General features: G+C 41.9%; 1 protein-coding gene across 1 annotated transcript in view; it reads right to left on the bottom strand.

The window, feature by feature from the left end:
- The window catches only part of nlk2 (nemo-like kinase, type 2), a 199,140-nt gene that overhangs the window by 30,199 nt on the left and 141,525 nt on the right, over window positions 1-27,416 (bottom strand). The window contains exons 6-7 of the mRNA XM_070857014.1: window positions 21,275-21,484; window positions 15,281-15,382 (exon numbers count right to left, since the gene is read on the bottom strand). Of these exons, the coding sequence (XP_070713115.1) occupies window positions 15,281-15,382; window positions 21,275-21,484 (312 nt within the window). The remainder of the gene's footprint in view (window positions 1-15,280; window positions 15,383-21,274; window positions 21,485-27,416) is intronic.

The following is a 27,416-nucleotide window of genomic DNA, read 5'->3' as shown; positions in this document are numbered from 1 at the left end:
AGGTCACAGCAAACGCAACCTAATCTGAGTGACAATTTTAAACAGCAGTATACAATAGATATTCCCTCCACCTGCCCAAGAAATGAATTTCTAGGCATCACTAGTGTAGCAAAGTTCATATTAGCATTTCATCAGTCAGCTGCTCTCCCAGACAATTCAGCTTAATTACAGCAAGATTCACAAGGGAATTTAATGCTACTGAGGAAATGTTCTCCAAGCACATCAGGTTAAATAATTGGTTCTGTAAAACAGAAAATAATCTGTGAAACAGAAAATAATCCAGACTGAGGGGAAAGGACTTGAATTTATCATAGAATCACAGTATGAGGCTATTCGGCCCATCGTTTGTGCTGGCTCTTTGAAAGCTATCCAAATTATCCTACTCGCCTGCTCTTTGCCTATAGCGCTGCAAATTTCTCCCTGCAAGAATGCATCCAATTCCCTTTTGAAAGTTATTCTCCAATCTCCTTCCACACCTTTTCAAGTAGTGCATCCCAGATCATAATTCGCTGTATCATTTTCCCCCCATTTCCCCTGGATATTTTGCCAATTATCCTACATCTGTGTCCTCCAGTTACCAATCCTCCTCCCAGTGAAAACAATTTCTCCCCATCTACTCTATCAAAACCCTACATAATTTTGAACACCCTCAATCAAATATTCCCTTAACCGTCTCTCCTCCAAGGTGAACAATCCCAGCTGTAACGTCTGTTATAATAAAAACTTAAAAGTTAGAGGTGGAAGTAAAGATGGAGGTATAACAATACTCAGGCATAGTTCATTTTAAATTCATAATTCTCAATTATTTTCTATACTTGTCCAGTACACTTAATTTAGGTTTTGTTAATTCCTTTAAAAAAATTACCTCCACATCGACCACTTCTGTCCCAGATGGAAAACAGTACCACCATTTCCACTACTTCTTATTGAAACTTAAGATAATGAGGGGGTTTGACAAGGTGGATGCAGAGAGGATATTTCCACATAGGGGAAACTAAAACTAGGGGACATAGTCTTAGAATAAGGGGCCGCCCATTTAAAACTGAGACGAGGAGGAATTTCTTCTCTCAGAGGGTTGTAAATCTATGAAATTCTCTGCCCCAGAGAGCTGTGGAGGCTGGGTCATTGAATATATTTAAGGCGGAGATAGACAGGGTTATGGGGAGCGGGCAGGGAAGTGGAGCTGAGTCCATGATCAGATCAGCCATGATGTTATTGAATGGCAGAGCAGGCTCGAGGGGCCAGATGGTCTACTTCCTGCTCCTATTTCTTATGTTATGTTCACTGAAGTCCATTCAATTCAAATATCTCCAGACATGGAAGATCCAAGTTTAAATCAAACATTAACTGCGGACAGCAATAGCATTGTAAGTTCAAAATGAGGTGTATTCCTGTCATGTTACTAATGGATTATAATTGTTGCAATTGTTCCATTAATATGAAATTTTATAGAAGAGAAGCACTCCTGCTTCCTTGCCAGAGTCATTTTCGACAGAGTTAACTGATGATCAATAAAAGGAAAATTTTAGATAATTTAGTTAAGCTAAAGGAAGACAAATTGCCAGGGCCTGATGAAATACATCCTAGGATCCTGAGGGAGACAATTGCAATGGCCCTAGAAATTACATGCTCTATTGAATGTGGATGTGCTGCTGGAGAACAGGAGAGGGGGCAATGTAGCACCCATTTTTTAAAAAGGGAGATCGAACTAATCTTGGTAATTACAGGCTGGTTAGCTTAACATCAGTGGAGGAAAATATGTGAAGTCTTTATCTAATTTCATTCTTAGAGAATCATAAATAGTTACAGCACGGAAGGCAGACATTCGGCCTGTGCTGGTGCTGTGCAAGAGCACCTCTGCTAGTCCCACACCCTGTCCTTTCCCCATAGCCCTGCAAAAAAATTCTCAGGTACTGATCGAAGTCCCTTTTGAAAGCCATGATCGAGTCTGCCTCCACCACCCTTTCAGGCAGTGCATTCCAGATCCTAACCACTCTGTGTAAAAAAGTTTTTTCTTGTGTCACCTTTGGTTCTTTTGCCAATCACTAACATAGAAAATAGGAGCAGTAGGAGGCCATTTGGCCCTTCAAGCCTGCACCGCCATTCAATATCATGGCTGATCTCAATACCATATTCCTGCTTTTCCCCCCATACCCCTTAATGCCTTTTGTGTCTTAAATCTGTGTCCTCTGGTTCTCGACCCTTCTGCCAATGAGAACAGTTTCTACTCTGTCCAGACCCCTCATGATTTTGAACACCTCTATCAAATTACCTCTCAACCTTCTCTGCTCCAAGGTGAAAACCCCCAGCTTCTCCAGTCTATCCACGTAACTGAAGTCCCTCATCCCTGGAATCATTCCCGTAAATCTTTTCTGCACCCTCTCATCCTTCCTAAAATGCTGTACCCAGAAATGGACACAACGCTCCAGTTGAGGCCAAACCAGCGTTTTATACAGGATCAAAATTCCCATGCTTTTTTTACTCTTGGGGCTAGAAATTTGGTTTTCAGTGAAAACGGTATTTTTTTGGCAAAATTACCGTTTCCGCTTCGCTACCGTTAGGTGGTCAGATATTCAGCCTTAAATTTGCGCAGCAGTAAAAATTGCCGTTGCACGAGGACTCGCGACACAAACCGCGAATTTCGGCAATGTTAGTCCTATTGTGTTCCTAACAGATGAGACTGCACACAGGGAGGTTAAAGTAACAGTGACCTCAGTCTTTATTAAGACACTCCAGAGTGAGGAACAGGCCTTGGGGGCCAGCTTATATACAGTGCTCCCAAGGGATGCTGGATCCCTTTGGACTTCAGGGGATGCGTTCCCTGGTGGCGGAATATGGGAGTGCATGCTTTGCAGATACACAAGTCCGATGCTGATAGCGTTGCGAGAGGCGCCTTGGGGGGGGGGGGGGGGGGGAACATTTTAAAAAATTGGGCAAAAATTTCACAAAACCCTTACCTACTAAATTGTTGAAAGAATTTAAAAATAAACATTTTAACTTACCTTTTTGCAAGGCTGCACCAACAGGTTTTTCCCTATTGGTATTCTGGGCGCAGAATACGGGTGCAGAGTGTCACATTTCGGGCGAAAACACTATTTTGGGTCCTGCACAGTTGCACTCCTCTCCCCAGCGGTACGTGGAAAGTGCCGCCATAAATAGGTGTCCAAAGTTCCTGCCGACCGGTTTTGCGCCAAATATGGTGAAATAGCGCCAAAAACCCAGTCGCAAAATCGGCAAATTTCTATCCCTATACCCTCTATTCATGAAGCCCAGGATCCCGTAAGCTTTAATTGCTTTCTCAACTTGCCCTGCCACCTTCAACGATTTGTGCAAATACCCCTAGGTCACATGCACCCCTTTAGGATTGTACCCTTTAGTTTATATTTCCTCATTCTTTCTACCAAAATGTATCACTTCACATTTTACTGCGTTAAATGTCATCTGCCCTGTGTCCACTCATTTCACCAGCTTGTCTATGTCCTCTTAGTTAGTTAGCAGTAGCCAACATGGATTTTAAAATCATGCATGACAATCCTCAGAAATTTGAGATATGATAGATGGGGAAAATGCAGTGGGTGCAGTGTACACAGACTTTAGGAATGCTTTTGACAAGGGACCACATGGGAAATTACTAGAAAAAAAAACTTGCATTTATATAGCACTTTAAACACAGCAAAACTGGCATCACAGGAGCATAATTAGGTTAAAAATTGAGAGTCAAAGGAGGCAATATTAGATCAGGTGACGGATTTGTTAAGGGAAGATAGTGTCTGACTAACCCGATTGAATTTTTTGAGGTGGTAACCAAGAGGGTCGATGAGGGTAGTGCGTACGATGTAGTATATATGGACTTTAGCAAAGCTTTTGATAAGGTCCCACATAGTAGACTGGTCATGAAAGTTAAAATCCATGGGATACAGGGCAAAGTGTCAAGTTGGATCTAAAATTGGCTTGGAGGTAGGAATCAAAGGGTAATGATTGATGGATGTTTGTGTGACTGGAAGGATGTTTCCAGAGGGGTTCCGCAGGGCTCAGTACTGGGACCCTTGCTTTTTGTGGTGATATATCAACGATTTAGATTTTAATATAGGGAGTATGATTAAGAAGTTTACAGGCGACACTAACATTGGCTATGTGGTTAATAATGAAGAGGAAAGCCATGGGCTGCAGGAGGATATCAATCAACTGGTCAGGTGGGCAGAGCAGTGTCAAATGGAATTTAATTCAGAGAAATGTGAGCTAATGCACTTTGGGAGGGCCAATAAGGAAAGGGTATACAGATTAAGCGGTAGGTCACTTAATAGTGTAGATGAACAAAGGGACCTTGGAGAGCTTGTCCACAGATCCCTGAAAGTAGCAGGCCGGGTGGATAAGGTGGTTAAGAAGGCATACGAAATGCTTGCCTTTATTGGCCGAGGCAAATATAAGAGCAGGGAGGTTATGCTTAAATTGTACAATACTTTGGTTAGACCACAGCTGGAGTATTGCGTGCAGTTCAGGTCACGGTATTATAGGAAGGACGTGATTGCACTAGAGAGGGTGCAGAGGAGATTTACAAGGATGCTGCCTGGAATGGAGAATCTTAGTTATGAGAACAGATTGGATAGGCTGGGTTTGTTCTCATTGGAACAGAATAGGTTGAGAGGAGACCTCATTGAGATGTACAAAATATTGAGGGGCCTGGACACAGTGGATAGCAAGGGTCTATTTCCATTGTTGGAGGGGTCTATTACGAGGGGGCATAGTTTTAATGTGGTTGGTGGAAGGTTTAGAGGGGATTTGAGGGAAGCTTCTTTACGCAGAGAGTTGTGGGGATCTGGAACTCGCTGCCTGGAAGAGTGGTGGATGCAGAAACCCTCACCACTTTTAAGAGATGGCTGGATGGGCACTTAAAGTGCAGTAACCTGCAGGGTTACGGACCTAGAGCTGGTAATTGGCATATTACTGGATGACCTTTTGTTGGACAGAGCAGATATAATGGTAAGTATAGCAGGGAATAGAATGTGGCCAGGGTGATCTCCTGGACGGGTCGGAGAGGAATTTTCCCAGATTTTTTTCTCCCTAAATTGGCCTGGGTTTTTAATCTGGTTTTTGCCTCTCCCAGGAAGTTAATCCACTGCAGAATATTCTCTTGATCTGCTGGATAGGCAAATCATCGATGACAGCATGTGGTGAGAGAAGAACCCGTTTGACCTGGTCCACACCAATCTACTTGCCGCAGATGCAGCTATCCACGACAGCATTGGTAGGAATGACCACTGCAAAGTCCTTGTGGAGACCAAGTTCCACAACTTGCCAAGGCTTATTCGGTAGCACCACCTAAACCAACTACTTAACACCACCTAGGAGGGGGGCATCAGGTGCAGAGGAACACCACCACCTCCAAGTAACACAGTATCCTAACTTGGACATATGATAGATCACCATTCCTTTATTGACACTTGTTCAAATCCTGGAACTCCATGCCTAACAGCGTTTTGGGAGCACCTACAGCACACAGACTTCCAGCCGTTCAAGAAGGCACCCACCACAAACCTCAAGAGCATCTAGGTATGGCCAATAAATGCTGACCTTGCCAGCAGTGCCCACATCCAGAGATTGAATAAAGTGAGTCGAACCAGGCAAAGGCAAACCCACTCAGCTGGACAATGGAGCAGAGGTGCTGGAAGAGGATGGTGTGGGCAACTATGTCAAAGGTTGCAGACAAGTAGAAATGGACGAGGAGGGTTGGTGAACAATGATCACAGTCAGGAGCATGTCAGTTGTGACTTAGATTAGGACCACTTCAGTGCTGTGGTGGAGGAAAAACCTGATTGGCAATGGTTCAAACATGGAGTTGTGTGAAAGTTGGACACGGATTTGTGAGGCGACATTAAGTGGTATGAAATTAGTAGGAGGATAACAAACTGGAATAAAATTGGTTAGAAAGAGTGAAGGACAGTTTTTCCAGAGTGGTTGGAAGTGGGCAAGTGTCCCACAAAGTTCAGTTCTGGGACCACTTTTGCTCACTGTGTACATCGATGATTTGGATATAGGTCTAGAGTGGTGTTGGAATTTGCAGACAGCACTAAAGAGAGGGGAGTTAATTCTCAAGACCAAAGGAAGCTGCAAAACAATATTGTTATGGTGAAGGAATGTACTAAAAAGATGGAATTTAATATCAATAATCATGAGGTGACACATTTTGGTAAAAAAATATTTACACTGAATGGAAGTAGACTCGGTAGTGTGGAAGAACAAAGACGTCAGGGGTACAGGTTCACAGGACTTTAAATGCAGCACCTCAGGTTGATGAGGTTGTTAAGAGCTAAAAGAATTCTAGGTTCTATCTCGAGATGTAGAATATAAAAAAGTCAAGAGGCAATGATGAGCCTACATAGAACCTGAAGATCACAGAGTTCTGTGCGCAGCATTGGGCTTCAAACTATAGGAAGGATTATGAGGCTTTAGAGGGTACAATGCAGATTCATTAGAATGTTGCTTGGTAGTAAATACAAATAAGACATTTGAAAAACTGGTGCTTTTTTCATTAGAACAATGCAGGTAGGTGGTGTATAAAATTATGAAATGATGAGACATGGAAGCAGACCCTTTCCAGTAGTTGAGGGGCCATAGATACAACATTTTTTTTTTAAACACATTGTTGAGGCTGTGGAATTCAGTTACAGGGTTAGTGGAAGTGGTCTAGGCACAAACTATGTCAACATTCAAGATTATACTGAATAGGTGGATGAAGGGATATGGGAATAGGGTGGGTGTGAAAGATCTGAACTATTTGCTAGCATGGAAATAGCAATACCAACCAGTTGGGCTGAATGGCCTGTTTCTGTGCTGTAACTTATGTATTTCTATTTATAACTGCTGCCACATTCTTTCCCCAAGTTTATTTCCCTAGCTGTGCTTGCTAGAGGCAGATGTTATGGGCTAGCAAAATCACTCCAACTTACTAGAAGGGTGCAAATTGAAGACAATAAATAAGTGCGTCTTCCAAAAAGAACATTTTGAAGAAAGGTATACCAGCTCTTTTTAAAAGAAAGCAAGGCACGGCCAGTGTGAAATTAAGTCAGATCAGGAAGGACCTAAGTTCAATTCCCAGTCTGTATTGAGTTAGTTGATCTCAGGCAGGGTGGCAGTAGGAATGCTACATTACCCTCAGCTCCCCTAGGCTAGAGACAGAAAAATAAGCCAAGGCCCCGACCCTCGACTCCTAGCCATTAACTGCTGCTCTAGAGTGTGCATGGGTAGTCATTAGGAGAGAATAGTATTGGGCTCAATTGTGAAGCCTCCCCCATGTGAAATAGTCTGATAATGCACAGGATGTCCAATAAAAGGAGAACCAACTGATTTGCAAAAGAATGATCAGTACCTATGGGCAGTACCTTGATGTACAGCATGATCTGTGTCTTCAGCAGACAAGGGGAAAACACTGGAAACAATTTTTTTAAATGGCATTAATTTTAATTTTTCAATTCAAATTTGGGGATTAGAGGAATACTATAAATTTCAAGTCCAGTTTGTATCCTAATACATTTTATTTTTGCTAAAACAGTGTATTTAAAAAAAAAAGTATGAACACCGCTTACAAAATGTTATCAAGAAAAGTGAAATTGGCCAGAGACCATCTTAATTTCAGTTTCAACAAGTTGAGAGATCCGATTTGAACAGCATTAGGAGATCAGCTGCCACTGTGGTGATTACAGACTGGTTTAACTGGAAGACTTGAGAATCAGCTCTAAAAGGTGCCCAGTACTTTATTATAGTTGCTATAAAATACAAAATATAATAGGATATACAAATAGATATTAAATGTAACTAGTATCTCTGAAAATGCCAGTTTCCAAAACTATTTGATAAATCAGTGAAAACTACAGTAGATATTTCATTATTTGAAATATTTATTTTAATTTGGCCACTTTGATTTTCAAGTAGCAAAAACTCAATCTTGAAATTGGAAACTTTGAATGCAGATGAGATGAATTTGCAAATCAATAATTTATGCCACCTTCTTATACTACTGGCAGCTCAAGGTCAGCTGAATGTCACAATAAATAAGCAACAAGTCAATTTAAGTCGAAGGGCTGAGAAATGCGCTGGCAGAATTAATTTGCTAAGTAGTTGAATGAAGGTCTGTCTGCAGTAACCTTGAAGTTACTAAGGCACTTGAAGGCACAGAATAAAGAAGCCAGAATCGATGATATTCTGCATCTCTCCAGCTACAATGCTTAACCAAGCACAAAAGTACATAAAGCAAAAGCAAAGAGGCAACCTTGGGATCAGCAAATAACTACGTTGAAATTTTAATCTCTTGAAAACAGAGAAAGCAAGGTACATTTGAAGGCATAGGTACAGTAAGGGCATTATTTGGAGGGTGTGCTGTCTACAGCACTCCCAAATATAAATGATTCAATCTCTGGCGCTTCAACAGCACTGCAGACAGACTGACATCAGTCTTGTGATGTCATTGGATTAGATGTCCCCTGTTCTGCTGCACTTGAAAAAGCAATTCAATGCATGTGATTGCTTGAATCATAAGCACACAGGAGCAATTCCCGGACTTGTCCTACATACTCCCAGATTGTCTACTCATTAATATACAGGTGCAACATCGAGAATCCGTAGTTCCGGAATCCAACATGCTCCAAACTCCGGGATGATCGGTGGCAGGGTCGTTCGGAATCTGTAAAATGTTCCGGAATCCGGACCCGCCGATCTTAGAAACATAGAAAATAGGGACAGGAGTAGGCCATTCGGCCCTTCTAGCCTGCACCGCCATTCAATGTGTTCATGGCTGAACATGCAACTTCAGTAACCCATTCCTGCTTTCTCACCATACCCCTTGATCCCCTTAATAGTAAGGACGACATCGAACTCCTTTTTGAATATATTTAGTGAATTGGCCTCAACTACTTTCTGTGGTAGAGAATTCCACAGGTTCACCACTCTCTGGGTGAAGAAGTTCCTCCTCATCTCGGTCTTAAATGGCTTACCCCTTATCCTTAGACTGTGACCCCTGGTTCTGGACTTCCCCAACATTGGGAACATTCTTCCTGCATCTAACCTGTCTAAACCCATCAGAATTTTAAACGTTTCTATGAGGTCCCCTCTCATTCTTCTGAACTCCAGTGAATACAAGCCCAGTTGATCCAGTCTTTCTTGATAGGTCAGTCCCGCCATCCCGGGAATCAGTCTGGTGAACCTTCGCTGCACTCCTTCAATAGCAAGAATGTCCTTCCTTAGGTTAGGAGACCAAAACTGTACACAATACTCCAGGTGTGGCCTCACCAATGCCCTGTACAACCATAGCAACACCTCCCTGCCCCTGTACTCAAATCCGCTCGCTATGAAGGCCAACATGCCATTTGCTTTCTTAACCGCCTGCTGTACTTGCATGCCAACCTTCAATGACTGATGTACCATGACACCCAGGTCTCGTTGCACCTCCCCTTTTCCTAATCTGTCACCATTCAGATAATAGTCTGTGTCTCTGTTTTTACCACCAAAGTGGATAACCTCACATTTATCCACATTATACTTCATCTGCCATGCATTTGCCCACTCACCTAGCCTATCCAAGTCGCTCTGTAGCCTCATTGCATCCTCCTTGCAGCTCACACTGTCACCCAACTTAGTGTCATCCGCAAATTTGGAGATACTACATTTATTCCCCTCGTCTAAATCATTGTAAATAGCTGGGGCCCCAGCACAGAACCTTGCGGTACCCCACTAGTCACCGCCTGCCATTCTGAAAAGTACCCATTTACTCCTACTCTTTGCTTCCTGTCTGACAACCAGTTCTCAATCCATGTCAGTACACTACCCCCAATCCCATGTGCTTTAACTTTGCACATTAATCTCTTGTGTGGGATCTTGTCGAAAGCCTTCTGAAAGTCCAAATATACCACATCAACTGGTTCTCCCTTGTCCACTCTACTGGAAACATCCTCAAAAAATTCTAGAAGATTTGTCAAGCATGATTTCCCTTTCACAAATCCATGCTGACTTGGACCTATCATGTCACCTCTTTCCAAATGCGCTATGACATCCTTAATAATTGATTCCATCATCTTACCCACTACCGATGTCAGGCTGACCGGTCTATAATTCCCTGTTTTCTCTCTCCCTCCTTTTTTAAAAAGTGGGGTTACATTGGCTACCCTCCACTCGATAGGAACTGATCCAGAGTCAATGGAATGTTGGAAAATGACTGTCAATGCATCCGCTATTTCCAAGGCCACCTCCTTAAGTACTCTGGGATGCAGTCCATCAGGCCCTGGGGATTTATCGGCCTTCAATCCCATTAATTTCCCCAACACAATTTCCCGACTAATAAGGATTTCCCTCAGTTCCTCCTTCTTACTAGACCCTCTGACCCCCTCTTATATTCGGAAGGTTGTTAGTGTCCTCCTCAGTGAATACCGAACCAAAGTACTTGTTCAATTGGTCCGCCATTTCTTTGTTCCCCGTTATCACTTCCCCTGATTCAGACTGCAGGGGACCTACGTTTGTCTTTACTAACCTTTTTCTCTTTACATATCTATAGAAACTTTTGCAATCCGTCTTAATGTTCCCTGCAAGCTTCTTCTCGTACTCCATTTTCCCTGCCCTAATCAAACCCTTTGTCCTCCTCTGCTGAGTTCTAAATTTCTCCCAGTCTCCGGGTTCACTGCTATTTCTGGACATTTTTGTATGCCACTTCCTTGGCTTTAATACTATCCCTGATTTCCCTTGATAGCCACGGTTGAGCCACCTTCCCTTTTTTATTTTTACGCCAGACAGGAATGTACAATTGTTGTAGTTCATCCATGCGGTCTCTAAATGTCTGCCATTGCCCATCCACAGTCAACCCCTTAAGTATCATTCGCCAATCAATCCTAGCCAATTCATGCCTCATACCTTCAAAGTTACCCTTCTTTAAGTTCTGGATCATGGTCTCTAAATTAACTGTTTCATTCTCCATCCTAATGCAGAATTCCACCATATTATGGTCACTCTTCCCCAAGGGGCCTCGCACAACGGGATTGCTAATTGATCCCCTCTCATTACACAACACCCAGTCTAAGATGGCCTCCCCCCTGGTTGGTTCCTCGACATATTGGTCTAGAAAACCATCCCTTATGCACTCCAGGAAATACTCCTCCACTGTATTGCTTCCAGTTTGGTTAGCCCAATCTATGTGCATATTAAAGTCACCCATGATAACTGCTGCACCGTTATTGCATGCACCCCTAATTTCCTGTTTGATGCCCTCCCCAACTTCACTACTACTGTTTGGAGGTCTGTACACAACTCCCACTAACGTTTTTTGCCCTTTGTGTTCTGCAGCTCTACCCATATAGATTCCACATCATCCAAGCTAATGTCCATTCTAACTATTGCATTAATCTCCTCTTTAACCAGCAATGCTACCCCACCTCCTTTTCCTTTTATTCTATCCTTCCTGAATGTTGAATACCCCTGGATGTTGAGTTCCTAGTCCTGATCATCTTGGAGCCACGTCTCCGTAATCCCAATCACATCATATTTGTTAACATCTATTTGCACAGTTAATTCATCCACCTTATTGCGGATACTCCTTGCATTAAGACACAAAGCCTTCAGGCTTGTTTTTTTTTTAACACCCTTTGTCCTTTTAGAATTTTGCTGTACAATGGCCCTTTTTGTTTTTTGTCTTGGGTTTCTCTGCCCTCCACTTTTCCTCATCTCCTTTCTGTCTTTTGTTTTTGTCTCCTTTTTGTTTCCCTCTGTCTCCCTGCATTGGTTCCCATCCCCCTGCCATATTAGTTTATCTCCTTCCCAACAGCACTAGCAAACACTCCCCCCAGGACATTGGTTCTGGTCCTGCCCAGGTGCAGACCGTCCGGTTTGTACTGGTCCCACCTCCCCCAGAACCGGTTCCAATGCCCCAGGAATTTGAATCCCTCCCTGCTGCACCACTGCTCAAGCCACGTATTCATCTGTGCTATCCTGCGATTCCTACTCTGACTAGCACGTGGCACTGGTAGCAATCCCGAGATTACTACTTTTGAGGTCCTACTTTTTAATTTAGCTCCTAGCTCCTTAAATTCGTTTCATAGGACCTCATCCCATTTTTTTACCTATGTCGTTGGTACCAATGTGCACCACGACAACTGGCTGTTCTCCCTCCCTTTTTAGAATGCCCTGCACCCGCTCAGAGACATCCTTGACCCTTGCACCAGGGAGGCAACATACCATCCTGGAGTCTCGGTTGCGACCGCAGAAACGCCTATCTATTCCCCTTACAATTGAATCCCCTATCACTCTCCCACTCTTTTTCCTGCCCTCCTGTGCAACAGAGCCAGCCACGGTGCCATGAACTTGGCTGCTGCTGCCCTCCCCTGATGAGTTATCCCCCTCAACAGTACTCAAAGCAGTGTATCTGTTTTGCAGTGGGATGACCACAGGGGACCCCTGCACTACCTTCCTTGCACTGCTCTTTATGATGGTCTTCCATTCCCTATCTGGCTGTGGACCCTTCACCTGCGGCAAGACCAACTCGCTACGTGTGATACTCACGTTATTCTCAGCATCGTGGATGCTCCAGAGTGAATCCACCCTCAGCTCCAACTCCGCAACGCGGTCCGCCAGGAGCTGGAGGCGGATACATTTCCCGGACACGTAGTCGTCAGGGACACTGGAGCATCCCTGAGTTCCCACATGGTACAGGAGGAGCATAACACCCGACCGAGCTCTCCTGCCATGACTTAACCCTTAGATAGGCAACAACAATGCTAAAGTTTACTCACTGTTATAGAAGAAAAAAAAAGAAAAACTACTCACCAATCACCAGCCAATCACTTACCCCCTTGACTGTGACGTCACCTTTCTGTTTCTTTCTACTTCTTTTTTGCCTTCTCCCTGTAGCTGCACAAGTATGCCTCTCGCTGCCGCTGGGCCTTTTATAGGCCTCCGACCCCGGACTCGCGCCTCACCAACTGTTGCTGCCGCTGGGCCTTGTATCGGCCTCCGACCCCGGACTCGCGCCTCACCAACTGCCGCTGCGCCTTTTATAGGCCTCCGACCCCGGACTCGCGCCTCATCAACTGCTGCCGCTGCCAGACCTCACTGCCGCTGCCCTTACCTCGGGGCCTCCTCGCCGGTCCGACCGACGTGAACAGCCCCTCGGCGGGGCCCCGGCCAACCAGATGACCACCTCGGCAGGACTGGATGGCCCAAACAGCTCCCCCCACCCCTCCTTGATGTTCCAAAATCCAGAAATACCCAAACCTGGAAAGCAAATCTAAAGTCTGGAAAAGCCCGAAATCCGGAACGGCCTCAGTCCCGAGGATTCCAGATTTTAGGCGCTGCACCTGTACTGCTTTAATGTATTTAAGAGGATGTCATACCTTCATTATGTCAATAGGAGTGGTCATTTTATATAATGTTTTTTGAAAGCTTATAGTTTGTAACTCACGAAGACATTGGTGTGTGCAGAAAAGCAAGTTTGTCTACCATAATTGGTCCTACAGGAAAACCAATAGGAGATTATAAATTATTGTCGTCATCAATAATATAAAAGTGCCTTTGTGACGATTAAGGAACAGTGATCCTGCAATTGTAAATTGATGAGAAAGTCAGTGCTTTCAAAAGTGCATCATCTAAAGGCCTTGTACTATGGCCCCTGCAGAAAACACATTGTTCAAATGCCACGATCCACATTGAATGCAATCTTAAAGCTTAAAGTTACAGCTTGCTAAATTTAGCCCGTTAACTAGATAGTATTAAATCACTGAAACACAGATTTCTATTCCTACAGAAAATGACAGGTGATTTGCAGCAATTTATAATGAGCCCGACAGTTTTGCAGCTCAGGCCTTTATGAAATGAAGCAACTTCATTTTATTTATACTGTTTTTGTGGACTGAGGCACAAATTCATAAAACCAGGCATAATTTGCAACATCCAGATGATAAAAAAATTATTTTCTGCAGAATTTGACATTTAAAAAAAGTCCGTATTCAAGTTCTGGGGTGTGCAGAATTAGTTGGTTTCAGCTATTATTGCAGTGTTGTAAATAAGTTGTTGTGCTAATCTCAGTGTCCCCTGGCTTGGGCAAGCAAGGTTCCAAGGTTTCCAATTTGATTATTATCCAGTGACACTGGCTGGAAAAGTGTGCGTGCTATCAGATGATAACAGATTGTGCTTGGTTGTAATAGAAATAACGGTGAGCACTGATTTATTAAGTTAATCGTACAGCAACTTTCAGCATCTGTACATGCGCAGTTAAGCCCAGAAATCAGGAAGTTGCCATCCGAGTTGCCATGCTCGTCCACAAGCTTCACTCCAAGACTATCTCCGAGAGCCTCGCTATTTAAATACATGATGGGTGGGAAGTTATGGTACTTACCCACTAGATACATACTAAAATCACCAGAAAAACTTAGGGCTTGTCCATTCAAGTGGAAGTGAATTTTTAACAGCATGATAAGTCTTAATTACTGCCAAACAACTTCACTGGTACTGAAAATTAACTTTTACAAGTATGGAGTCTCATTGTATCAGATTTTAAATTATTGTTGGGACATTTTAAAAAAGATTTATATATATATATATTCTGTGTCTCTTATCTCTCTTCATTTAATCTTTCATTTCCTTTCTTTATATTGCTTTCTGAACATGATTTGACATTAATTAACTATTCTAACTTACACTGCCTGATTCAGACTCTGCATGGCTCTAAGGTTTCTTCAATCTGATTGGTTAAGGAGATACACATTTGCTTGTCCTATTCACTCAACTCCCAGATCCCCTGTAGAGGGCATTGCTCTGTTCTGTATTTTTTCATCACAAGTTCCAGTGCAAAAGCCCACAGAAAGTCTGTGGACAAGTGTAAGACTCATACCGTTCATTTGCCGCTGACCACAAAATCTGGGCTACTGTCTTTATTGTTGAGTAACTTATTGACACTATCTAGGCTCACAGATAAATGGCTTCTGGGATGAGATTCTATAGGGACAGCCAGTTTCTGCGAAACCATATCCCAAGTAGGAGTGAATGCAGAAGAAACTTACATTTTAAAAAGTAATGTTACTGGCATAAACAGCTATTTCAACAATTTTAAACTGGGATTCCTTTTATGGAAGTGATTATGCTGTATAATAAAGATAACATACAAACCGCAAGAACTGTTGTTTAAAACCTTTTTGCTTAGTATATACATACAACCCATGAACTGATCATCTTGGTGACTTTCACTCAGCAGTGCTACTTACAGGCAAACCAAGAGCTTAGTGTTTGTAAAATCTGATGCAAGGAATCTTACCTGTTTATGAGGACCCCTGAGTATGTGAGCCTTGGCACCTTCACATGCTGTCCGCATGGCTTCTAGTGATGGTGATCCCAATAGGTCTGTGATTAAGTCCAACTGCCACAGATAAATAATTAACTGTTTAGGATAGTCATGGAATCTGAGCTTCTAAAATTAATTAGTTTCTTTTGAAAAAATTACGAGGAGAGATCAAATTGGGTATAAATCACTGCAAGGAGGGCTATATGAATTACTGGTGCAGCAATTTACCTTTTATTTTGAGCGAAAAACCTGGATAATTCACTTGTACACAGGGCTAGTTAGAATTATAGGAGGTTTCTGAATTGCAAAATAAAAATCAAATTACACTCCACCTCTGGCATTTTTAAAAACCGCTATGTATTGATTTTTAATAAACTTAATTTTACTGAATTATAATTTAAACCAAAGATGCCTCTTGCACACCAGTGACTCTAATCATAACAAATATTTGCATTACAAAAAGGATCCTGAAATTAATCCACAACATTCATTTTGTTAACATATAGGGCCAAAGTTTCCCTAAAAAAAAATGGTGCTCACTTACCTGGATGCCTGTTTTTATTTGGTCGCTCAGCGCTGAAAATAAAAAAAAGTCTCCTTCCACCATGTGCACCTTCTGGCGCAGGCGTTACCCGAGCTGAACTGGCAGGGTGTGGATTCAAGTGCGCGCCGGAACCGCACAGCACGTGTTCCAGAAAAAAAGGGCAAGTAATTGCGGCAAGAAAACTTTTTAATTTTATAAAACGCACAGCGCATGCGCACAAAAAAAAAAGCAGCGGGGCCACATGGGTGGAGGACCTTCGGCCGGGGGGGGGGGGGGGGGGAGGGGCTAGCAGCGGCTGCAGTCGAGGAGAAATGGCAAAAGTCTGCCCTTGCTGCTCACAGAAGAAAACTTCATTTTTCCAGATTCTTTGAAAAATTTGGTGGATGTCTCAGAAGATGGAGCCTGGTGGATTAACTTAAGAATTTTTGAAGATTTTTCTTGATCTTGGGACCCAAAAACATCGATTGAAAAAGGTTAATTTAAAAAAATGTTTATGGCCTGAATCGCAGGAGCAACATTATTGGTAAATTTTCATTTAACATTTTTATACTTACAGGTAATGCAGTATTTTTAATTGTGCTAAATTAAAGTATCAGTGAGGGAGTCCATTCGGCCGGGGATAGGAGCGGGCCAGCGCGGGTTTCTCTAACTGAAAGCAAGGCTTTTTCCTACGGTGATTATAGAGTCTGTGCGGCGGGTTAAAAATTTTTGTAGGGTGGAAACTTGGCCTGAAGCCCAGAAATGGCGCGGGAACTTTCTTCACAGGTACACCAGCGCCAGAATGTATGGTGGCAAACATTCTGGTGTTGGTAGTACACGCTGGCACCCCAACATTGGGGAATCTTTGAATTGGGCTTCGGCGCCAAAAAAACTCACTGAACTCACTCGCCGAATAAACATCGCCCAGTGCTGGGGAAAATTTGGGCCATAGACTGGAGCGCTTTTGGCAAAAGTATAGGATTGTGCTGGGTTCTACAATAGGATTTCTAGAAATTGTCCACAGGAATGTGCTCATGTTTATTTGCTGCTGCCGAGGAACTAATGATTACCATAAGAACATAAGAATTAGGAACAGGAGTAGGCCATCTAGCCCCTCGAGCCTGCACCGCCATTCAACAAGATCATGGCTGATCTGGCCGTGGACTCAGCTCCACTTACCCGCCCGCTCCCCGTAACCCTTAATTCCCTTATTGGTTAAAAATCTATCGATCTGTGACTTGAATACATTCAATGAGCTAGCCTCAACTGCTTCCTTGGGTAGAGAATTCCACAGATTCACAACCCTCTGGGAGAAGAAATTCCTTCTCAACTCGGTTTTAAATTGGCTCCCCCGTATTTTGAGGCTGTGCCCCCTAGTTCTAGTCTCCCCAACCAGTGGAAACAACCTCTCTGCCTCTATCTTGTCTATCCCTTTTATTATTTTAAACGTTTCGATAAGATCACCCCTCATCCTTCTGAACTCCAACGAGTAAAGACCCAGTCTACTCAATCTATCATCATAAGGTAACCCCCTCATCTCCGGAATCAGCCTAGTGAATCGTCTCTGTACCCCCTCCAAAGCTTGTATATCCTTCCTTAAGTAAGGTGACCAAAACTGCACGCAGTACTCCAGGTGCGGCCTCACCAATACCCTATACAGTTGCAGCAGGACCTCCCTGCTTTTGTACTCCATCCCTCTCGCAATGAAGGGCAACATTCCATTCGCCTTCCTGATTACCTGCTGCACCTGCAAACTAACTTTTTGGGATTCATGCACAAGGACCCCCAGATCCCTCTGCACCGCAGCATGTTGTAATTTCTCCCCATTCAAATAATATTCCCTTTTACTGTTTTTTTCCCCCTCAAGGTGGATGACCTCACACTTTCCGACATTGTATTCCATCTGCCAAACCTTAGCCCATTCGCTTAACCTATCTAAATCTCTTTGCAGCCTGTGTCCTCTACACAACCCGCTTTCCCACTAATCTTTGTGTCATCTGCAAATTTTGTTACACTACACTCTGTCTCCTCTTCCAGGTCATCTATGTATATTGTAAACAGTTGTGGTCCCAGCACCGATCCCTGTGGCACACCACTAACCACCGATTTCCAACCCGAAAAGGACCCATTTATCCCGACTCTAAACTTTGTTAGCCAGCCAATTCACTATCCATGCTAATACATTTCCTCTGACTCCACGTACCTTTATCTTCTGCAGTAACCTTTTGTGTGGCACCTTATCGAATGCCTTTTGAAAATCTAAACACACCACATCCATTGGTACACCTCTATCCACCATGCTCGTTATATCCTCAAAGAATTCCAGTAAATTAGTTAAACATGACTTCCCCTTCATGAATCCATGCTGCGTCTGCTTGATTGCACTATTCCTATCTAGATGTCCCGCTATTTCTTCCTTAATGATAGTTTCAAGCATTTTACCCACTACAGATGTTAAACTAACCGGCCTATATTTACCTGCCTTTTGTCTGCCCCCTTTTTTAAACAGAGGCATTACATTAGCTGCTTTCCAATCCGATGGTACCTCCCCAGAGTCCAGAGAATTTTGGTAGATTATAACGAATGCATCTGCTATAACTTCCGCCATCTCTTTTAATACCCTGGGATGCATTTCATCAGGACCAGGGGATTTGTCTACCTTGAGTCCCATTAGCCTATCCAGCACTATCCCCCTAGTGATAGTGATTGTCTCAAGGTCCTCCCTTCCCACATTCCTGTGACCAGCAATTTTTGGCATGGTTTTTGTGTCTTCCACTGTGAAGACCGAAGCAAAATAATTGTTTATGGTCTCAGCCATTTCCACATTTCCCATTATTAAATCCCCCTTCTCATCTTTTAAGGGACCAACATTTACTTTAGTCACTCTTTTCCGTTTTATATATCGGTAAAAGCTTTTACTATCCGTTTTTGTGTTTTGCGCAAGTTTACCTTCGTAATCTATCTTTCCTTTCTTTATTGCTTTCTTAGTCATTCTTTGCTGTCTAGACCAGTTGATCTATTATGGTGATATTGCTGGATTCTTTAAAAACATTACTAAACAACAACTTGCATTTATATAGCACCTTTAATGTAGAAAAACAGCCCAAGGCGCTTACAAAATAAATGTGCCCGTTATCCACACCAGCTACATAAATAAATCTAGTCCAGTTACCCATGTCTGCTACTTACACAAATCTGGTCCAGTTAGCCATGTCTGCTACCTGCATAAATCAATTCTCACTTGACTCTGCGAGAACATATATTTATTAATTGAAGTCAAGCAACTGAATCTATACCAGATTAAATATAACTACCAGAAATAATTACTGTTTTCAAATAACTACCAATGGAGGCACCATTGTACAGGAGTGCAAGTTTTATATATACACAACAGTTAGCAATACATACAATTGTAATATCAACTACATATAATTTTCATTGTATAATATTTAGATGTATACTTTGCATCAATAAGAGTTTGTCTGAAACCCATTACAATCTCAATTGCATTCTTCTACAAGTAAACTCAATTTACATCAGTCTATATTGCTTGGTGTCATTCCCCCTTCAATTTGTATTGTCTAATTACTGTACATATTTACATATAATGAGATCACCCCATTTTCTAGCAAAAATCTATGACCCACCCATAAATCAAGCACCGTTCCAGACACTTATTTACCCACAGATACCTCTTTACTGGTGATAAGCATTTTAAAAGGAATACATAAAAGCTTTTGATTCTACACACGAGCTTTTCATTCTGCACCAATTTTGCCTTCAAGCAGGAACTTAACTTAGGGGCATCTGATAATCGGTTCTGTAATGGACAGAGTATCCTGTCTGGTCGACAGTCGGGTTGAGAGGGCAGAGAGGACTGGTCAGACATGGAGGTAGAGTGGGCTGGGACATCAGCATTGGACATGATCGGAGGGAGGACTGCAGATTTGGGCCTGGCTGAGCAGGGAGCAAAGTCGAAGAGAGAATTAAAAAAAAAAATTTATAAAAAAGGGAAGAGACTATTTATTTTTGTGCTATGCACCTTGGAACACTCCAGCAAGGTCTGTGTATATCTAACAACACTATCACATGAGCCATCTCACGATCCCCGTGACTTCAGAAAGTGAGAACACAAATACTAGCAGCTTGTGATTAATATACCACTTTCTTCACAGAAGTGCAATGAAAGCAGGTCCTGTTTGCAATGCTTTTCACAGTGAGACAACTTCACCCTCCTCAGAATACATTCATGTATAAAGCATGAACTGCAAAATTTGCATTATGATTTGTGTATCCTTATGCAAATTGGATGACAATGGTTGGTGCAGTATCAAAACCAGTATCCGCTACTCAACAATGGACTCTTGCCAGCTGAAGTCAGTACAAAACTCATGGATCAGCAGTTTAGTTAAATAACCATTTCATTAGTTAGGATGCTTGGTACATTGCATAGATGGGAGCAGGAAGTTACAAAGGGACATACACAGACCCATTGAGCGGGAAAAGCTATGGCAGATAAGAGTTCAATGTGGGGAAGTGTGAGGTCATCCATTCTGATTCAGAGAAAGCCAAATCAGAATATTTTCTGAGTGAGATTAGGAGCTGTGGCAGAGCAAAGCAATTTACATGGCCATGTACACAAATCACAAAGCTGGTACAATGGTACAAAAATTCAATTGCATTCCCTCGAGATTAGAAGGTTGAGGGTTAATCTAATCGATTATTTTTGAAATGGTAAAGGGATTCAGTAGGATAGATACAGAAAAACTATTTACTTTGGTGGGGAATCCAAAGCAAGGAGACATAATCTTAAAATTAGAGCTAGGCCATTTAGGAGAAAAAACAGGAAGCACTTTTTGACACAATGGGTAGTGAAAATCTGGAACAATTCCCCCAAACTTTGCGGATGTTGGGTCAATTGAAATTGATAGATTTTTGTTTGGTAGGGGTATCAAGGGGTACGGAGCAAGATAGGTAAATTCAATTGAGGTACAGATCAGCTAAGACGTAACTGAATGGCAGAGCAAGCTTGAGGGGCTGACGGTGGCATACTCCTGTTCCAACTTCATATGACCGCATTGGTAAGATTATAAATTTGTAAGATCTGTTTCAATCATTCATTTTTTGAATAATGATCCTGCTGTGCATTTCTAGTTTTTCTTCCCCATCTATCATCACTTTTAGGATTGACTTAAGAATTTTTACGTATTGGTGGCTTACAAATAAAGGTTCAAATCTAATTATTATTGGGATGATTCAATACTATGTCTAATCTAAACTTGAAATCTGCTACGCATTTGGAGCTTATGAGAAGAAATGGTAGATTAATGCTTTGCAATGACGATCGAAAAGTGGGGCTATCAACAAAACAATGGAGCATACAATTCAGTACACACAAGGCACCTTTAGTTGTGACAAAAAAAAACTTCAATCAGCTGGATTACCTGTTGAATGGGACTTTGAGCCTGGAATAAGATTCTACGGCCTAAAAGCTCAGCGAAGATGCACCCTACAGACCAGATATCAATGGCATTAGTGTAATGGCGACTGCCCATCAGGATCTCTGGTGCTCGGTAATACTGAGTGACAACTTCCTGGGTCATATGACGGGACTCATCAAGTTCTTCTACTCTGGCAAGACCAAAGTCACAGATCTGCAAAAAAACAAAATGGTTTGGGATGCCAGCAATACATTTCTTAAACAAAATCTCAAAGCAAAAATGGTTAAAATACTTACTTCATACACAAGCATGATGTTCATCAAGCTCAGAGGATTTTAAAAGCAGCAACTGACCTCACCATGCAATGAATCTTGCTTTTTAAGGTCAGAGTTACTATAAAAACCCAAAACACTTAATAAACTTGCTGACGAATAAAGTGACCTCAATACAATTTGCTTTATATTGGATTACAAAGGAATGATACACCTAGCAGAACAGTCTACAGGTATAAAAATGGTTAAGAGTTACTGAAATATGAATCTTTGCAGAATATATTAAAAACATTAATACTGAACAACTTCAGGTGAATAAAAATGGAATATACATTCAGGAGGTATAAAATGCTGACATTTTGCTTCACTGGCTCAGCTGGTGAAGTGACAAATAGACGCAGAAGATCCCAAGTTCAATGGCCAGTCTATGGTGAATTAGCTGCTCTTGGGGGAAGTAGCTAGGCACTATAATGAGAATCTTCACCCCTTGGTCAGAGAGGAAATTTTAAGCCAAGCTTCTCTTTCCTGATCACTATCCAATGATCCCTGAAGAGTGTACTTGCGCTGTTGGGCAAGGACAGGATCCGGCTCAGCTGGGTTGAGATATTTCCTGTAGATGAACAGCCTGCCAAGACTGCTTAGGTTTACCCATAAGGAATGCTCAAATTGGGCAAGTTAGTCAAAGATGCTCATGGAACTGTGTCTGCCTTCAGGAGGAAAAAAATGTAAAGCAAAAGAGAAAAAGAAAATCTTATTGCAATTTGGCCCAACTGCATCACATTTGGTTTTTCATCCTTCCCAGACTATTTTAGGGTTTTATGTATATTTAAGTGCAAGTTTTGATTTTTGAATCTGAGACTCAGGTTTCTATGGTAGATGAACCTTAATTAGTTGGGTTATAACCACACTCTAAATTAATCATGGGCCAGCCACAGTGACAAATGTGGTTAGTTCATAGTATTTGACCTTGTTCTATCAAATATGTACTAGTGACAGACTGTAGAGTGCAAGGAGATGGATGGGAGCACTTCAAGATAGAAAGTGAAGGATTCCATCCAAAGAGGGAGAAGAAGAAAAGGTATTGCATGTTTTTCTGGGCCAAGACATTTCCTTTGTGCCACATGATGCAGAGTCAGGGAAACATGGGGGTAGGAAAAAAAAAAGCAAAAACTACATTTGAAAGTCCAACATGGTGACTAATAAGAAACAGAAAGGCAGAACTTCTAACAAAAAAATTGTCACTCATCATTGGCTAGCAGCATAATCACAATTCAATGCCTGAATTTTAACTTTCAGAACAAGGGGAAAAAGCATTAAACCAAAATGAGACCATCCCTTTTTTAAAAAAAAATAGATCAGCCCTACCTACATACTATATTGCTCAATCCGTTCTCTTTCCCGAAATACATCCAACTATCTCCTTATAGTCTGCTTTTTGGGCTGCCATGGTCCTTTCCTGTCCCAAACTTTTAAAACTGGTGATCCACAACGTTGAAGCAGAGAAGTCCTGTTACAACTGTCCAGGGTATTGGTGAGGCCACACCTAGAGTATTGCGTACAGTTTTGGTCTCCATATTTAAGGAAGGATATACTTGCATTGGAGGCTGTTCAGAGAAGGTTCACTAGGTTGATTCCGGAGATGAGGGGGTTGACTTATGAAGATAGGTTGAGCCTATACTCATTGGAGTTCAGAAGAATGAGAGGTGATTTTATCGAAACATAAGATAATGAGGGGGCTCGACAAGATGGATGCAGAGAGGATATTTCCACTCAAAGGGGAAACTAAAACTAGGACAGTCTCAGAATAAGGGGCCACCCATTTAAAACTGAGATGCGGAAGAATTTCTTCTCTGAAGGTTGTAAATCTATGGAATTCTCTGCTCCAGAGAGCTGTGGGAGATTTTTGAACGATGAGAGAATAAAGGGTTATGGGGAGTAGGCTGGGAAGTGGAGCAGAGTCCATGATCAGATCAGCCATGATCTTATTAAATGGCCGAGCAGGCTCGAGGGGCCAGGTGGCCTACTCCTGCTTCTATTTCTTATGTTCTTAACCCCTCAGAAAAATGACATACTTGTCTTGAAAATGTTAAATTGAACTTTAACATTAAAAAAAAAAATTAATAACCTTGTAGTCTACTCTTTTCAAGATAAAAGCCCAATATCCGTAACCTTTCCTCAAACTTACAATTCTAAATATCCAGAATCATCTTTGTTGCTCTTCGGAATACGCTCTCGAGGGCAATATCTTACAAATTAGACAACCAGAACTGCACACAATACATCAAGAGGAGGTTTGGCCAATGCATTATATAGCAACAATACAATTAACACTTCATCCCTCTACTAAGGCAATTTAGTATCTCATTCAATTTACTGCAGCTCATGCTGTACTGATTATAATCCCAAATCTCTCATGATCAGCCGCTGCACTACTGTTGCATTTACATTACTCGATTTTGTTTCTAGACTAATTATTTTTACACATTTTCTGCACTGAATTACATCAGTCACAATTTCAATAAATGGCCTAAAAACGTAATTCCTTCCAAATCTGGACAAACTGCAGCTCACCATTTGCTACATTTCCCATTTTGGTAAAAATTAGATTTTGATCTCTATTCTTATCCAACTCATACTGGATGATCTCCTGTGGCATTGCTTAGAGCATACAATATCTTAAAACTGATTTCCTCAAGACAGTCCATTAACACCTATTAGAAAAGTTCCATCAAGATATAAATACTTCCTTTTTATTATAATTGTACGTTGTGCATTATACAACTGGATTTGACGTCAAGGTCCAGGTCAGTGATTGGAGCGTGGGAAGGTACAGCAGGAGCGGTGAGGTTGGGGCGAAGGAGCGGCGAGTGATCGTGGAGCGACGTGATCGGGGCCCAGGAGAGGCGTGCGCCCAGGGACAGCACGGGCCAGACCACACTGCGATGTGTGCGCACTAGGTTCGTGCAGCAGAGCAGGTCTCCAGTCGTCTTGGTTAATCCTTGCCACTGGACCAAGACCTAGCTCTGTCAAGCCCGTGTGGCGGCTGGTGTGCAACGGCAATCACACATTAAAAAAAATCCACGCACAGGCATCTTTCACCCTTCAGGAATATTAGGTCCTTCACTGAAACACCTGTGAACTCATCCCTTTTTGGCATGGAAGCAAGTCATCCTCGATACGAGGGACCGCCTATGATGATGATTATACCACATCACATACAATGTATTATGAGTTGACTTCCTGTGGCATGGCACGAATAGTCAAGGCCAGGTACAGTCTTCCAGTGAAGCAGGGTTAGTGGATAATTGGGCCAGAGCATGCAGACTTATTCAATCTCGTTTTTAAAGTCATACATTCCCTCTTTTATATAATACTTTGGTTTTACTTTATAGTGAAATCACAAAATTTAATAAAATTTGGGAAGCAGCATCGGAACAGGAGTTTCTCAGGAGTACAAGCCAAGCAGCTGGGAGATGTAAAATTAGGACTTACAATGCCAACACTGGTGAAAGGGTGTAATTACAGCATGCAATTACACCAGTTTACATAGGTAGTTCCATTATAAATGTGGACACAGGAATTTATAGTGGAATAGTTGACAGAAGTGTGACAGCATAAAGTAAGGTTTTATAGACAAGACGTGTACAGAGATGCAAGACATTCTTAATACATTATTATTTTATTTTGACTGTTCCTTTAAGGCCATAAAAAAATATACGCTGCGATCAAGTGCTCTAAATATGTACATCCTACGGTCATTTCTATTTGTCGAGGGAAATGTGCGTCTAGATTGGCAGCTAGTTGTAAATCAAACACAGCCCAAGGCCAATTAGAGGCCAAGTTCTGACAAAAGGTCATCGACCTGAAATGTTAACTCTGTTTTTCTCGCTCCACAGATGCTGCCTGAACTGTGTATTTCCAGCATTTTCTATTTTTATATTAGCGGCCAAGTGTTATTGCCGAGAAGTTAAGACAGTTCAGTTATTTGATATTTTATTAATTAGAGCCATCATGTGCAGGTGAGATAGAACATTTTTTTTTAAATAAAAAGAAACGGGATCTCCTGTGGCACTGCTCATTGTGATCTGTAAGATATGCCCTTTTATCCCAAGTAACAAAATATTTGGACTACACAGCATGGGGGGGGGGGGGGGGGAGGCAGGAGTAGGCATAGGAGGAAAAAGAGACTGAATATGTTCTGAGCAGCATGATGAAAGAGTGAAACAGATGGGGGGGGGGGGGGGGGGGAAGAATAATCAATTTTCTTCACTTCGCAAAAGTGTAGAAATGCCTCTCCAGAATACTTCCAACAGTGACCTGGGGTATCACAGCTGCGAGTGGCAGCAGCAGGTTCATTATCTTTCTCAATTTTATATCTAATACCACACTTCAGCTCCTAGACAGGACAACAGATTAGAAAGAATTGCAGCATGAACTTCACAGTAGATCACAGTGTCCATTTTCATATATTACAAACATTTTACCAAACCCTAACTGAATCTCCATTAAGGGTGAAAGCAGAGGTCAAACCTAACAAAAATTTTTTTTTACACAATTTGAAAAAAAACTAGCTTGTGTCGATATGATGCAAAGCTGCATACCCTCAAAGCAGAAAAGAACAGCCCATAGCCACATCTATGACTGCTTACGTCCATTATAACAATGCCACCAAATCCCAACCCACGTAATTGAACTCGAAGAAATTGCTGTGAATATATAAACATATGCAATCGGAGATCTATTTTGCATTAACCAGGTTTCATTTCCAGTAACAATTGCACAGATGTTAATTTACACAAAACAGGCATTTCTCAAAACAATACTCCAGTTTCCACTCATTTCATTGGATGTGCAATTAACGTCATTGTTGTTCCGAAACACCAAAACCTATTATTACAAATGGTTTATTTTTTTAGTAAGGATCAAGAAACTGTACTGCCTTCTCAACTGGATTTCATGCAATCTATGAGAATTAAGTGACTTTCAACTCAAGTCATTGATCATTTTCTCATTTAAAATATTTTGTTCACGGTAGTCACTATAAAACTTGGTCAAACTAATGAGAGTCGCAACCATTTTTTTTTATATAACTTTGTTGCAAGTTTGACCAGTAAGTTATAGATAAGCTATTTTAAATACAGGGAACTCTCGTTTATCCGGATTAAAGTTAAAACTTTAATAAATATAATCAGTATACAAAAGATGGACATCACCAGCATGCATATACTTCCGCCGGACTTTCATCGCGGAAGGACGAATGCTGCACTGAGAGTGGCTGCAGGTGGCCTCGAGCAGGAGATTGTCTAGCTCCGGGCTGCCTTCTGTGCCTGGAACCTGGTGCCGGCACCGCCCCCGTTCCCAACGTCAGCCGCTTAGCAGCGCGCGCACTCACACACCAGAAAGCAAGGGCAGAGGAGGGTGAACTTGTGTATTCAGTTTTTACATTTTTACGGTAGATTTTGAGTCCTTGCTCATGGTGTCACGTTGTGCAATTGTTAGCGATTTTGCAACAGAAGGATCTGAATATGATAATATGTCGAAGTGTTACGTGCAGGGCCGCCAGCCGGCGAGAAGTGGCGATGCAATATTTTAAATTCCGTTACAGCAGGTTTTCAGTTCGATCCGTATCCGGATAAACGAGAGTTGCCTGTATATAATTTCTAGCTTTCTTTTAGGTTGTCCACTTGGTGCCAGCCTACTTATGTTGTTGAATGAGACTGACTGGAGATGCATATTTATAGATTAGAGTTGAAATTGAAGAATATGCTGCACCAGTTGTGTTTCATATTCTACTGCTAGTTACCAATCCAACCTTACTAAGCAAAAAAAAGGTTTGTTTTCTCACCAGTATGCTTTCAAAGGTCAAAGAATTA

The sequence above is a fragment of the Pristiophorus japonicus genome, chromosome 16, assembly GCF_044704955.1.
Source record: "Pristiophorus japonicus isolate sPriJap1 chromosome 16, sPriJap1.hap1, whole genome shotgun sequence".
Classification (NCBI taxonomy): Eukaryota; Metazoa; Chordata; class Chondrichthyes; family Pristiophoridae; genus Pristiophorus; species Pristiophorus japonicus.
The sequence above is the reverse complement of the archived record's forward strand: the minus strand, read 5'-3'. Positions and strand labels throughout refer to the sequence as shown.